Below are 14,031 nucleotides of genomic sequence, written 5' to 3' on the forward strand. Positions count from 1 at the left end.
TCTGGCCCCCTGTGTTGCTCAGGCCTCTGGCAGCCTTGTGCTGAGCCCTGCTCTTCACGAATTACTTGTTACTCCATTACAAGTGCAAGTTTCAGTTCTGAAGATCATGCTCAAGACCTGGCACATGCTAAGCACATGCCCCACCATGGAGCTGTGCCCCTAGCCTCTTGACACCATGTTTCCAATTGCATCATTTTATTTATGCTTTGTGACCTGTGCTTTGAGCCCCAGCACCCACATAAAGTGCAAGAACAGATGTGCCAGCTGGGCGGTGGTGGCGCTCGCCTTTATCCTAGCACTAGAGAGGCAGAGGCAGGTGGGTCTCTGAGTTCAAAGCCAGCCTGGTCTGCAGAGCTAGTTCCAGGACAACCAGGGCTACACAGAGAAACCTATCTTTAAAAAAAAATCAGGGTGCCTATCTTAACCTCAGTGCTGGCAATAGGGAGGCAGGAGGATGCCTGCAACTCACCCAGCCAACTTGGTGAGCTCTAGGGTCAGTGAGAGACCTTGTATGTCTTTTAAAATTTTTTTTAAAAAGCCAGGCATGGTGGCATACACCTTTAATTCCAGTGGATCTCTCTAAGCTTGAGGCCAGCCTGGTCTACATAGTGAATTCCAGGACCGTCAGGACCACACAGAGAGATGCTGTCTCACACTACCCCCACTTCCAAAATTGAGATGAAGAGTAATTGAGGAAAATATCCAATAGAGACCCTCAGCATCTTTATACTCACATGCATGCACGCTCACATGCACAGACGTCTGCATACACGCCACACACACGTGTGCTCACACACACCCAGCTGACCAAGAATCTCTGATCTCAAGGATGCACTGTGCCACCTCCCTCATTTTGTGTGCACATGAACGTAGGGGTTACGGTGAGGTCCCTGGGGAGCAGGTGAGCTCCGCAGATCTGGAGGTGGCTTCTGTAACAGGCATCTGCTCTCCGTGGCTGGCAGTGGCTGGCAGTGGCTGGCAGCCGGCTTCACCATACAGAGTGACTCTCTGGGGATGTGATTCTACGCCATCCCCCTCCCCAACACTGCTCACAGACTTCCGGGAGAAATGTTGCTCATGGCGGTGGCTTCTCCTACAGACTGTGGTTATTGATGTATAATATATCTTACCATCTCTGCTACAGATCTATGCTCCCAACCTAACGGTCAGGCGAGCAGCCCCAAGCCACACTACAGACGTGACAAGCAGTGCTAATCAAAGTCTGCTTTTTCTCCGCAGTGCTCCTTCCTGCCGAAATTCTCCATCCACATAGAAACCAAGTACGAAGACAACAAAGGCAGCAACGACAGCGTGAGTAGCCAGCCCTCTTGTAGTCCTCTGACCCGGTGCAGCTCTCAAGTCTCGGCCTCTGAAGGTCACAGTAGCTCACCGGGTCCCGGCCGTCCCTGGGACCTGAGAGAGGTTCTGGCCTTGGACCTCTGGGGCCAGGCCTGGTGTACCTTATAGTCTAGCTTTCCTCTCTACTAATGTGTGTGTCCTTCCAATGGGCCCCTCTGCAACGGAAGTGATTACCATGAGAAGTAGAGAGGACCATGGAAACTCAGAGTTCTCTGATTCCATTTCTGACTGTACCTCTCCAGTGCTGGGATCACAGGGCATGGACTGCTACCACACTCAGCTCTGAGCAAACTCCGCTACTCATTGAGAAGGGTATGCCAAACACAATGGCCAGAAACAGGATCGGGAATGGGAGATGCTTGGGGCATGCTTGCTATAACAGTATTGGCAAGGACCGACCTGGCCGATACCTGGTCATTTCTGCTTCTTGAATTATGACAGGCAAGCTGGACTCCTCGGGTGATGGCAAACTACTTTGTTTTGTTTTGGTTCGGTTTTCTGTTCATAGGTATATGTGGATGATGCACCTGCATGTGTGTATGTGTGTTCATGTGCATTAGGACACATATGCACATATGTGATTATGTGTAGATGGAGACCTGAGGTTGATGTCAAAGGTCCTCCTGGATCTCTTGCCACTTTATTCATTGGGGCAACATCTCTCAGTTGAACTCAGAGCTGCCTGATATGGCTAGTCTGGCTAGCCCCTTGTTCCGGGGATCTGTGTCTCTCTTCTAAGGCCCTGGCCCTTGTACGGTAGTGTTTTAGTCACTAAGCCGTCTCCCAGCCCAAACTATTTCCCTCCCTCCCTCCCTCCCTCCCTCCCTCCCTTCCTTCTTTTATTTCCTTCTTTTTTTCAAGACTGGAGTTCTCTGGCTGTCCTGGAACTCACTCTTTAGACCAGGCTGCCCTCAAACTCAGAGATCCGCCTGCCTCTGCCTCCCGAGTGCTGGGATTAAAGGTGTGAGCCGCCACCATCCAGCTAATATACACAGTTTTTAAAACTTCAAATATGCAATGAAGAAAAAAGCTCCTAAATGAAAGGGAAGCCAAGAGTAACCCCGCGATTCAGAGATGACTACCTATGTCCCTTGACTCACATTACAAGATATTGGTGATTTTTTTAACCAGTTCCTCCCAGATTAAATCATACGGTATGCTATTTTTAACACAGCATGGGGTACTCTTCCCCACTTGAGGATCTATGTGTGGGCCAGAGGTCGACATCGTGTCTCTTTCTCAATCGCTCTCAGTTTTACTTTTGAGCACACTTCTCTCGCTGAACCTGGAGTTCTCTTACCTTGCTAGGCTGCCCCAGAGAACTGCCTGTCTCTGCTTCACTAGCACGGGGGGGGGGGTGATTTACAGGCAAGCGGAAGGTTCTCAGGCCCAGCTTTCCTCGCTGGTGCTAGAGTTCTGATCTCAGGTCCTCGTGCTTGGCCAGCAAGCAGTTTGCGTCCCGAGTCATCTTCTCCCCAGCTCTCATCTGTGGTTTCGAAGGTCTGCCCTGCCTTCTCCAGTTCAGTCCTGGCTGCTCGCTGGAGAGCGACATGAGCTTCAGTGTGCTGACAGAGCTATGGGCAATCAGGAAAAGCACAGTGAAAACCAGATGCCAGAACTGCTCTGGCGAGCACCGCTGGGGGAAAAAATGTGGGTTTGGGGATGGAGAGATGAATGGTTCAAAGGTTAAGAGCACTTGCTACTCTTGCAAAAAAAAAGACCCGAGTTCATTTGTTAGCACCCATAACTGGCTATCACTCTAGTTCCAGGGGATCCGACATCCTCCCTTTTCTGGCCTTCCTGGTCGGGCGTGCACACAGATGTACGTGTAGTCAATAGAGAAAATAAATATAAAAGTAATTTTAAAAATAGTCCTTCCAAACAAATTCTTTTTCTCAGACTCTTTGTCTCTGAGTTTCATTCCGTATGAGTTAACTCACATCAGCTCTCTCTGTGTGTATATAGATGGCAGAGAGGGCGTCTTGAACCTCACAGATTGACAAAGCCCCTGCAGTCTTGAGGCTTCCTACGCTCGCCTCTGCCTGGCCCCGCTGTCGGTTCTCCGTGTGTTACTCCTGGGGCCACTGGAGCAGAGTCCCAGCTCCACTTGATCAGGCTCCCCTTTGGCTCTGCACCCTTCTCTAGCTTCCATAGTCAGCAGCTCCTCAATGTTGGTTCCAGGAGGAAGAAAAGGAAGGCTCTTTTAAGTGCGTATTTATCTAATTTTAATGATGACAAGGTAGCTCTGCTCAGTAGGGGTCAAGTCCAAAGCCCGTGCCTTGTTCAGCCACTTCCTTGTTCTGCCCAGAGTCGAGGAGGCAGAAGGTAGAAGGCAGTGTGTTGTGGGTATTTGACTCATTATTTAATAAATGCGGTTCACCTCTGCCTCTTCTATGTACACGGTCTTATCATTCAGCTTCCATCCTTCGTGCACCTCTCCCCGCCATTTCCACCCCTACCTGCCAAAATTTTAATGAAATGGATGCTGATAAGAAGCAATAATTAAATTGAAAGACTCTGGTGATAATCGCATTGATTAGTGGCTGAATGGAGTACATGTTGCTATCTTATTATCAGTTATCATCTCAGTCATAAATGTGATCCAAAACCCAGTAGAAACACATTTTCAGAGTGACTAGACTGAAACATCTTCTCATTAAAGAAGAAGCTGCTAAGTGTATGTTTTTGTAAACCTGCAAACTGGTTCCATCAGTAGGGACACAATGGGGAAGTTGTCTTAAACCGAGGCCCGTTTATTTCATGCACAAACTGATGGGAACTATTTAGGCCTAATTAGCGCCGGGGAGGATGGGACCACGCCAGAGCAAGGTTCTGTTGTTTGTTCAAGGCCATAAATCTAGACTGAGAGGCAGCGCTCACCACTGCCTGGTTCTGCTGAAGGGGCGACCCCTCCTGTGACACCTTCTGCAGGGTGACAGTGTGCCAAGGGGTCACTGAGGGCAGCCTGGCCTCTGCTTCCGCTTCTAAACAAAGCAGGCACCATGCAAAGCAGCAGTTCTCAGCCCTGCTGTGCGCCAGGCTCACCTAGCCTAGCTAGCTTGTTTGCTTGTCTGTCTGATCCAGGCTAGCCTTGAAATCCACACACAGGCCAGCCTCTCTCTTGGACCATCTTCTTCCCTGAGCCTCTTAACTGCTGGGATTATAGGCATGTGCCACCAAACCCAGCTCACCCGAGAACTTGTTTATTGCTAATACATTTAGTGTGAGTGTGTGTGTGTGTGTGTGTGTGTGTGTGTGTGTGTGTGTGTGTGTGTGTGAATGATACCATTGTGCACAAATGGAGTCAGAGGAAGACCTGTAGGAATTGCTTCTCTCTTTTCTACCACATAGGTCCCCATACATCAGGCTCGGTGGCAAGTGTCTTTACCCGCTGAGCCATTTCACGGAGAAGTCTTAACTACTTAGGGCCCATCCCTCTGGGGCTTTTGTTTATTTGGGGACAGGTGCAGATTGTTCAACCACAAAGAATCTTCGGATACTCTAGAAAGCTGATTTCTCCACATGGGTTCTCCCCATCCGTGGCTGAGTCTCCTCTGTTCCCTTGGTGGGACGTTTACAGGATTCACCACCCTCACCCACCGTGATAGCCTAATCAGCGCGGTTCTAATGATGGCTTTGTGCTGACATCATCCTGAAAGCTGAGCTCCTGTCCACACCCAAGAGCCCATGATCTCACTGATCACAGGTGGAATCTGGGCATTACTATTTTTAACACCCTCCCAGGTGGATCGAAGGGGCAAAAGTGCTGAGCACCCACAGATTTATGTATAAATATTTAGTAAAGCAGCCTGTCCAAATGGCTCCACTTCTTCAGACCCGTGAAAACAGAAGCATCCCCAAAGTGTCTTTGTGGTCCAGGAAAATGGTTCAGGCTTGTAAGCGTGAGGGCCAGAGTTTGGAACCCCAGAAACATGCCTAAATGCCAGGTCGCTATGGAAGCCCACGTGTCATGCTAGCCTCAGGAGGTGGAGATGGCTCCTCAGAGCAAGCAAGCTGACTAACAGTAAGACTAGCCATATCAGAGAGCCAATCAGGTTTGGTTAAGGGACCTTGCCTCAAGGCTAAGGTGGCAGGGTATTCCCAAAGGAACCCAACATCAACCCACATGTGTGTGTGTGCGTGCACAAATACAGACACACAACTCACACACACAAATAGAGACACATTCACACTTAAGAATGGGGGGGGTTGCTTTTTGTAACCTTCAGCCTGCCTATATTTTGTTAGCCATATGTGTCATCAAGGACCTAATTCCTCCTCGAGCCAAGTTCTCTCACTGGTAAAAAAAAAAAAAAAAAAAAAAAAAAAGGAAGGGTGTCTCTCTCTTTTCCAGTTCCAGGAAATTAAGCTATCTCACAGAGCCATCCCTGGAAGACATATTCACAGTGTGGAATTTCTAGTCAGCCTGTGTTGTAATGAAAGATGGTGGCACTGTTCCTTAGGAGACAGGCAGATAGATCGGGGCTCGCACCCATCTCTGACCATATGCCGTTCCTTTGGCCAGTCAGAGACTCTGTTTCTTTATGAAGGAATATGAACTTGATAATGCTGGTGAGTGTGGAGGATTCCTGGAGCTGAGTTTGCAGGAAACCACCACCGAAGCTAGAGAGGTACTGTGTACATGTCTGATGTCCCCATCACCTCCATGGTGGCTATACTAGTTAACGGTGTGTCCCTGATCAAATTTTGATTTGGTCCAAATTGTCAAACAAACATTTTGGGACTTTTCTTTTCCACCCTCTAGTTTCCAAATAACAGACATGGAGACTAAATATTAATTATAAACGCTCAGCCAATAGCTCAGGCTTCTTACTAACTAGCTCTTACAACTTAACCCATTTCTATTCATCTATGTACTGCCACATTGCTCCCGGCTTTAGCTGTCTTCCAGCACGTCTTGCTCCCGCTGTGTCTCCTGATGCTCTTCTGACTCCACCCTTAATCTTCCCAGAATTCTCCTCATCTGGCTTTCCCAGTCTCTCCTGCCCAGCTATATGGGCCAGTCAGTTCTTTATTAACCGATGAGAGCAATACATATCTGCAGTGTACAGAGATTGTTCCACAGCTACAAGTTTGGGAATTTTTGTCTGTTGTTTTGCTTTGCTATTATCCAAACCAAGGTAGTGGCTTGGGTTGAAAAGTTAGCCATGGACAAAACCAAAAGAAATGGATATGTTTCAAAACATTTACTTTCTGTTGGAATTGATATGGTGTACGAGAAAGCGGCAAAAGAAGGATGACCTTGGGGTTTCTTGCTTTAGTCCTTAACTGGGTCAATGATGGTGTCGCTGTTCTTCCCGGGGAATAGCGGAGAGACATATTCTGAGAAGTAAATCAAGATGATGTCTGAGGTTCCGTGAGACCTTCAAGTGGAAATGACAGGTAGGATGGATATACGAAGTCACGGTTCATAGAGATTAGACCGCGATTCAGGTGGATATGGGTAAAATTATCCAGGGAGACAAGAAACAAAATATAGAAGGTTCCAGAACTCTAGGGTCCTGAGAAAGACCTTCCATGGCTTTCAAGTTTCAGTCAGCTTCTGATTGTTCTACACTCCTTAGTCATCTCTTTGTCTGTGGTTCTGGGGTTAGAAGGCAGGGTTTTGTCCATGCTAAGCAAGCACTCTAACACTGAGACACAGTCTCCTCAGGCCTTGTTTTTTAAGTGTGTGTGTGTGTGTGTGTGAGAGAGAGAGAGAGAGAGAGAGAGAGAGAAGAGAGTTGTCAATGTCATGTGTCTTTCTCGACTGCTCTCCACATTATTTTTGAGGTAGGGTCTCTCACTAAACATAGAGGTCACCGCTTCACCTTGAGTGGCTCCCTGTGAGCTTTGGGGACCCTCCTGCTTCCGTCTCCCCAGCACTGGGAGTGCAGCACATGTGACTGCCCCCCCTTTTCCGTGGCATCCTGAATCAGGGGCTCACACAGTTGCCCAAGCTAGCCCTGAACTCCCTTTGTAGCTCAGGCTGGCCTTCAAGTTCTCCTGCCTCAGCCACTTGAGTAGCTGGAACTACATGCCTGTACCACCAGGCATGACTTGAGACCCATCTTTTGTTTTGATTTTCATTTATTTCTCTACATGTATGGATGTTTTGGCTGCAGGTACATCTGTGCACCACATGTATGCAGTGCCTGCAGAAGGCAGAAGAGGGATCTGGTCCCCTAATAACTGGAGTTAGAGAGTTTTGAGCTACTGTATGGGTGCTGGAAATCAAAGCTGGGTCCTCTGGAGGAGCATCCGGTGCTCTAACCACTGGGGAATCTCTCCAGCCTTTTAAGACTCATTTTAAATCCCCGGAGTCATTCTTGGCTTTAGGAAACTACACCATCTCTTTTAGTTAACTGCAAATCTTACCAGAGAAATCAAATTTCATCTGCAGGCCTCCTTTAGGTGAACTGTGTAAACAGTTTGACACTTTCACTGGACTCATGGAGATGTGGCCAGAAATAGTCCCATCCTGAGCGACCTTGGGAGTCACCAACTCGAGGTCAGGGCATCTGTTGTTTCGGGAGAGCGGGGTTTACCCCGGGCTGGATCTCACACTGGTGATCACCAAGTTTATTTCATGATTTGCATTTGAAACCTACAGACGGCAACGCGCTAGAGTAACTTATTAACACCTTGCAAAAGTGTGCTGAAATTAATCTATGAGGCAGGGCTGCCAGTGGGAACCACGGCGCCCAGATTCCAGGTCTCTGTGGTGGTCTTCTCCTTCAGTGGCTTCTAACCGAGGATTATAGGGGGATGAAAAGACACCTGCTTTATTTTTAGACATGTCTTCAACCTTTATGGTTCTGTTTTTAACCTTAGATTTTTTTTATTGCCAGACACCTACAAAATCCTCACTCTTCTCTATTAAATCAGTACATGACAAAAAATAAATAAGACTGCACGAAACACCCCCACTTTCAGTTTGGGAGGCTTTTATCTGCTTGGGTCTATGAGGTGGAAAGTCAATGACGTTCATCAATCCCTGTCCAGAAGTATTGTTTTTGGTTTTTTGAGACAGGGTTTCTCTGTGTTGCTTTGGAACCTGTTCTGGAACTCATTCTGTAGACCAGGCTGGCCTCGAAGTCACAGAGATCCACCTGCCTCTGCCTCCCAAGTGCTGGAATTAAAGGCGTGCACCACCACTGCTGGTCTCAAAAGTATCATTCTGAGAACAATAGAAACACATCTCATTTGATTCCTGAAGATGTGGCCTTTCCTATTTGTGATATGAAAACTGGATTTTTAAAGCTATTTTCTATTTGTTTTTCTTCATGTATGAATGTATTGTCTATATGTATGTATGTGTGCCACATGCTTGGAATGTCCATGGAGATCAGAATTCCCCTGTAATTAATTATTGGTGGTTATAAACTACCATGTGGGTGCTAGAAACTGACCCCAAGGTCCTCTCCAAGAGCAGCCAGTGTCCTTAACTCCTGAGCCATCTCTCCAGCCCCATGAGATCTGGATATGTAAAATAACAAGCAAAGAATGGTCACTCCTAACCGCTAGCTCAGCAGGTAAGAGTCTGAGGCAAGAGGATTGCCTTGAGTTTAAAGCCCACCTGGCCTATTTAGTGAGTTTTGTGCCAACCCAGGCTACAGAGTAAAACCCTGTTTCGAACTAGTAAACAATCAAACAAACATTGTCAAAAAAAGTTTTGCCAGGGTGAAGGTCGGATGTCCGGATCTGAGGTCACAATGCCACCTGGAGTTATTCATCCTTAGTAATAGATAGGGCTAAAATAGTGGTTGCTTTCTATGTGACCTCTTTCACCCATGTTGGCATAAATCTGGAAAGACCCACCTCTGCTGGCTGTTGCCATTTTTACCAAAACAAGTAACCAACCCGATGCAACATCATCAAAGAGAGAGTGGTGAGCCATAGGTGGGACCCTGGGAGTCGGAACTAGAAAGGAAATTACCAAGTGTGAAGTGTCACAATCTGGATTGCCACGGTGCAGCTACCACAGCAGTGACGCGCCGTTGGTGGGTGCCAAAACCAGTGAGCCACCCGTGTGCTTGAGGACAGACTCTCCTGCCACTTCGGAGATTACGCCTTGATTCTACACCCAGTCCCACAGGAGTACAGTTCACATCGCACAACAAGGGACCAAAGGGACATCATCTGCTTTCCACTGGGACCCGCAGAGAGCCGTACACCCTTACTCGAGGGTGGTCCCTCCTCGGGGTTCATCTTGCCTTCAGTCACAGTGAAATAAGCAAACACAACCGAAGAGACAGAAAACCTGGCCACAACTCTTGAGTTTTGGAAATAGGATCTCTTTGTTTCCCAGGATGGCCTTAAGCTTGTAGTAAACCACCTGCCTCAGCTTCCCAAAGTCTGGGGTTCCAGGCATGCAGCACCACTCCCTGCTTCTTGATACCGGGCATGTGGTGGATCATGCTCATGGGGTAGGTAGTGCTTGTCCTAAATTGATTATGAAATCAAATGGAAAAAAGAAAAGACCAAAAATAGGACAGATTTTGATCAAAGAACAAAAAAGAGATTTTTATCTTTCTCTTTGTGCTCTAGACACAGAGAAAGTAGAGTCAGCTGATACATAATAAATCAGGTTTGACCCTTGGGACTCGTGGGGGCAGGAAAGAACCGACTCCCACAAGAAGTTACCCCCTGCGCGTCACGTGTGTACTGTGTCACACATCATCCGCATACACGTATGACAAATAAGTCTGATAAAATGTCAACTAACTTAGGAATGTTTTCCTTATGGAGTATTTACATATTATATATACAGACAACACATGTACCATGGTTGTCAGCCTAGAGAAGGAGCAGAAGAGATTTCAGCTTGTACTTTGTGTGTGTGTTGGGGTTTTCTTAGATAGCACAACCTGGTCTCAAACTCAGTGCATATCCCAGCATGGCTTTGAATTCATGATCCTCCTCCTTTGGGCTCCAAAGTACTACGATGACAGTCATGAGCTACCATGGCAGACTTACCTTTTTTAATTTTGAAAAAGGATACCCGTTCAAGTCTTGTTCCATGAGACACAACACCACCACCACCCTGCCCCGCAGCTTTCTAGAATCCATTCTCAGACACCCGTCCACTAGATTTGCAATTGTTTTCCAAATATTTGTCTATTTTTTTTCTCCTTACAAGAGACCTAATTGCTGTGGGAAACCACTGTACTTCGCTTTAAAAAAACAAAGCCCAGCTCTCTTGTTTATTTACCTAGATCTTTGTGTTTATGTTTACGGAGCCATTTTTGGTACTTATGTGGATGGATCGCTCATGACAGATGGTAGCCAGCAACCTTTGGGTCTTGAAGCGTTTTGGATGAGGACACTTTAGGAGTCTGCCAAAAGCTAGCAGCTGGCCAGACCCACTCAGCACACTGTGATGTACCAAGTTCAGCAAAATCACTGACTAGCCTTGAGCCAAACAGGGCAGAGCAGTGCTCTGCAGCCCAGAGCTCACGAGAGTTCATCAGCCAGAACATCCCAGACGACAAATGAGGAAACACGGCTCGGGTCAGAGGACTCACGGGAGGAAACAGTGAGATGACTCACAGCCAGTCAATGGCGGCTCTTTTTCTTCTCTTGGACTTCAGTCGTGGGAATGGCTCGCGAGTCAAACTCATGCAGCTCTATGAATGGTAAAATTCATCTGGATGGCAGATGCTAAGTTGGCGCATTCCTGACGCCCGCGGTCCCCACGCTTTTCTCACTGAGCTGAGCCATCCTCAGAGACAGTCACCAAGCTGGAGGAGGGTGTGTGGTCACTGGCTCAAGTACCAGACCCTCTGTATGGTGACTCCCTGCCAGGAAGATGGCCTCTCTGACTTTATACATTGTTCTTCTTTGGATCTCTTTCCCCTGGAAAGGATTTTGGTTGGCACAGCCCCTCTTCCCCCCCAAGGGCCACCTGTCATATTATTCAAGCCAGTACTCAACACTAGAGAGACAGGATAGTGACCAGATGAGGACTGCAAGGTCTGGAATTGAACAGGCAGAACTTTATTCCCAGCTCAACCACTTAGCTGGTTTAGACCTGTTCTGTCATTTCCTTGTGTCCTTGTGGCCCCGGCTTGACTGTTCTGACTCCTGAGGTCCTCACGCCTTAGTACATGCTGACCATGCGGTGTTCTCAGAACAGCAATTACTGCACAGAGTAGGTCTGTAATTCGCTTGTGGTCGCTGGTATGTCCTTGTTTTATCAATTCTAATGTCATTGTCTTTCATGTTTTAGCAACCCTGGTGGCCATTAGCACCTTGTAATTAGGAGTGACAGCCCCCGCCGTCTCTGTGTGGTCCGGTGGTGCTGACGTCAGTTGCACACATGAGTGCGTCCCATCTCTTGCATCCCATGGAGGATGTTGAGTGTCCTTTGTGAATGCATGAGTTAGTTACTTTTTAAGGTTTTTCTTACTTATTTGCGGTACGTGGGTATTGAGCCGCTCCTGGGTGGTAAGAGAGTAGCCTGCGGGAGTCAACCTTCTCACCGCCCACAGCGTGGAATCTGAGTCTCTCTGTTTCTTGCACCACAGTGCACTTTCGAGCTTCTGGGTGACTCTCCTGTCTCCAGCTCTCATCTCACCACAGGAGCAGTTGAATTACAGGCACCGGTCACTCCATCTGGCTTTTTTATAAATGGATTCCATATTGTCAGGGTTGTATGGCAAGCAGTCTTACTGCTGAGGCATCTCACCAGCCAATGAATTAGAGACTTTCGTTTTTCCAAATACCTGACAGGAAAAGCTGAAATGGAGGTGGTGGGTTTACTTTGGCTCAGAGTTTCGGAGCTCTCAGCCCGTGGTCACTTGGTTCGTATGTTCGGGTGTTATGGCATTGGCTGTGTTTGGAGGAGAAAGTTGTGGTTTTCGTGGTAAAGAAGAAGTAGAGAATACTGCTGGCACCTGGGAACTTCAAACCCACACTCTTCCTCTAGTGAGACCCTAGCAGCTGGAGACCCAGTGTCCAATCCGTGAGCCTACGGAGGACATTTCACATTGCAACCATAATGCTGCATTTCAGCTCAAACGTGTGCGGAGAAAATGTAAATGCAGCAGTAGCATCTGCGAGAGAAAAATCGTCGAGAAATCAGGCCTGCAACGGTGTTTGTTTCCTTTTTCCTGGACAGTCACAGGCCTCCTAGGAATGCTAATGACTTGTCAGAGCTCCGGAAAGGGAAAGGCTGTGTCACCTCACCTTCTGCGGGGAGGTCCAGCACCACCCTCTCTGTAAAGTGATTTCTCTTGAAAAATCCCTAGAGGCCGTCTCTTTGATAAACACACCTTCAAGGATGAGTCTTGGCTGGTGTTTCAGCCGCTTTAAGAGAAAAGTGTGGGCCGAGGGACTGTTGGGAGGATGGAAGGGAGTTAATGATTTTCAGTGGCCACGGTTTCTAAGCAATGTTTCCTGTTGGGTGCTCCCATCTGCTCCTGGACTTGCACACACACATGCTCCGTGTTTTACCCAGGCAGGGTGTCAGCTGTGGCTCACCGAACCTGGGACTGGATCTTCTGAGATTAAGAACAATGCTATCTGATAGTACTAAGCTATTCAAACACATTTTTCTCCAGACATTCGTTGTATGTGTGTGCGTGCATTTTTGTGTGTGTTTGTGTATGTGCGTGAATGCATGTGTGTGTTTATGTATGTGTGTATGTGTATATGTGTGCATGTGTGTGTATGTGGTCTCTATGTGTGTTCACAAGCATGTGCGTTTTCCATGGTGTGCTTATTGAGGACAGACTTCAGGAGTTAGTTCTTTTTTCCACTGTGTGGGTCCCTGGGATTGAACTCAGGTCTTCAGACTTGGCGGCAAGTACCTTTACCCACTGAGCTAGCCCACTGATCAATGTGACATCATATTTAAATCATCTTTCCCCTACTAATACCTATTCAAGACCCATTTATTTATTTGTTTTGTATTGTGTTTGTATATATGTTTATGTATACATATCTCTGTGTCCTCACTGTCTGCCTCGTTTGTGATAGGGTCAATTTTGTCTTTAATTTTTAAAATATTTATTTATTTATTTATTTTTAAGCAGAGTTTCTCTATGTAACCAGGCTAGCCTCGAACTCACAGAGATCCGCCTTCTCTGCCTCCCGAGTGCTAGTATTAAAGGCGTGCGCCACCACCACCACTCACTGCCGCACACACCAAGCTACCCAGTTCCTAGGGATTCTCCTGTGGTTTCTAGGGATTTGAACTTGGGTCCTCATGCTTCACAGTAAGCTCTTTTGCCTGCTGAGGCTCTGGCCCTAAAAACCTATTTCTAATCCCTCGGTTTTCACAGCCGTTTTGTGCTTTAGCTGACTAAATAGGACGTTCACAGAGTTGCCTCTAAAAATGGCTCCACCGTCTTCCCAGACCTTTAACTAGAGGGTCCAAAATGCCTTTGGAATATGCAGACCATTCTGTGGAGTTATTTTAATTATCTTAATTATGCTGGCAAGGCTATTAATAAATGTGTTGAAAAGCATCGGCTAAATGCTCTGATGAGCTAGACGTGGTGGCCCATGGCTTTCATCCTGGGGCTCCGGATGCTGAAGCAGGAGGGTCAGGAGTTTGAGGGCAGCCTGGGGTACAGGAATAGACACTGTCTTAGAAAAGGAAAAGTAGATTAGTGAGAACCATCATAGAACCGACACTCGTGGACAGAACTAAGTAAAGGGCACCTG

The 14,031-nt window shown here is 47.3% G+C and overlaps 1 protein-coding gene across 1 annotated transcript in view; it reads left to right on the plus strand.

Moving 5' to 3' along the window:
• Pitpnc1 (phosphatidylinositol transfer protein cytoplasmic 1) overlaps window positions 1-14,031 on the plus strand; it is a 276,715-nt gene that overhangs the window by 180,443 nt on the left and 82,241 nt on the right. Inside the window, exon 5 of the mRNA XM_075990302.1 lies at window positions 1,240-1,311. Coding sequence (XP_075846417.1) covers window positions 1,240-1,311 — 72 coding nt within the window. The remainder of the gene's footprint in view (window positions 1-1,239; window positions 1,312-14,031) is intronic.

This window comes from Microtus pennsylvanicus, chromosome 11 (assembly GCF_037038515.1).
Source record: "Microtus pennsylvanicus isolate mMicPen1 chromosome 11, mMicPen1.hap1, whole genome shotgun sequence".
Classification (NCBI taxonomy): Eukaryota; Metazoa; Chordata; class Mammalia; order Rodentia; family Cricetidae; genus Microtus; species Microtus pennsylvanicus.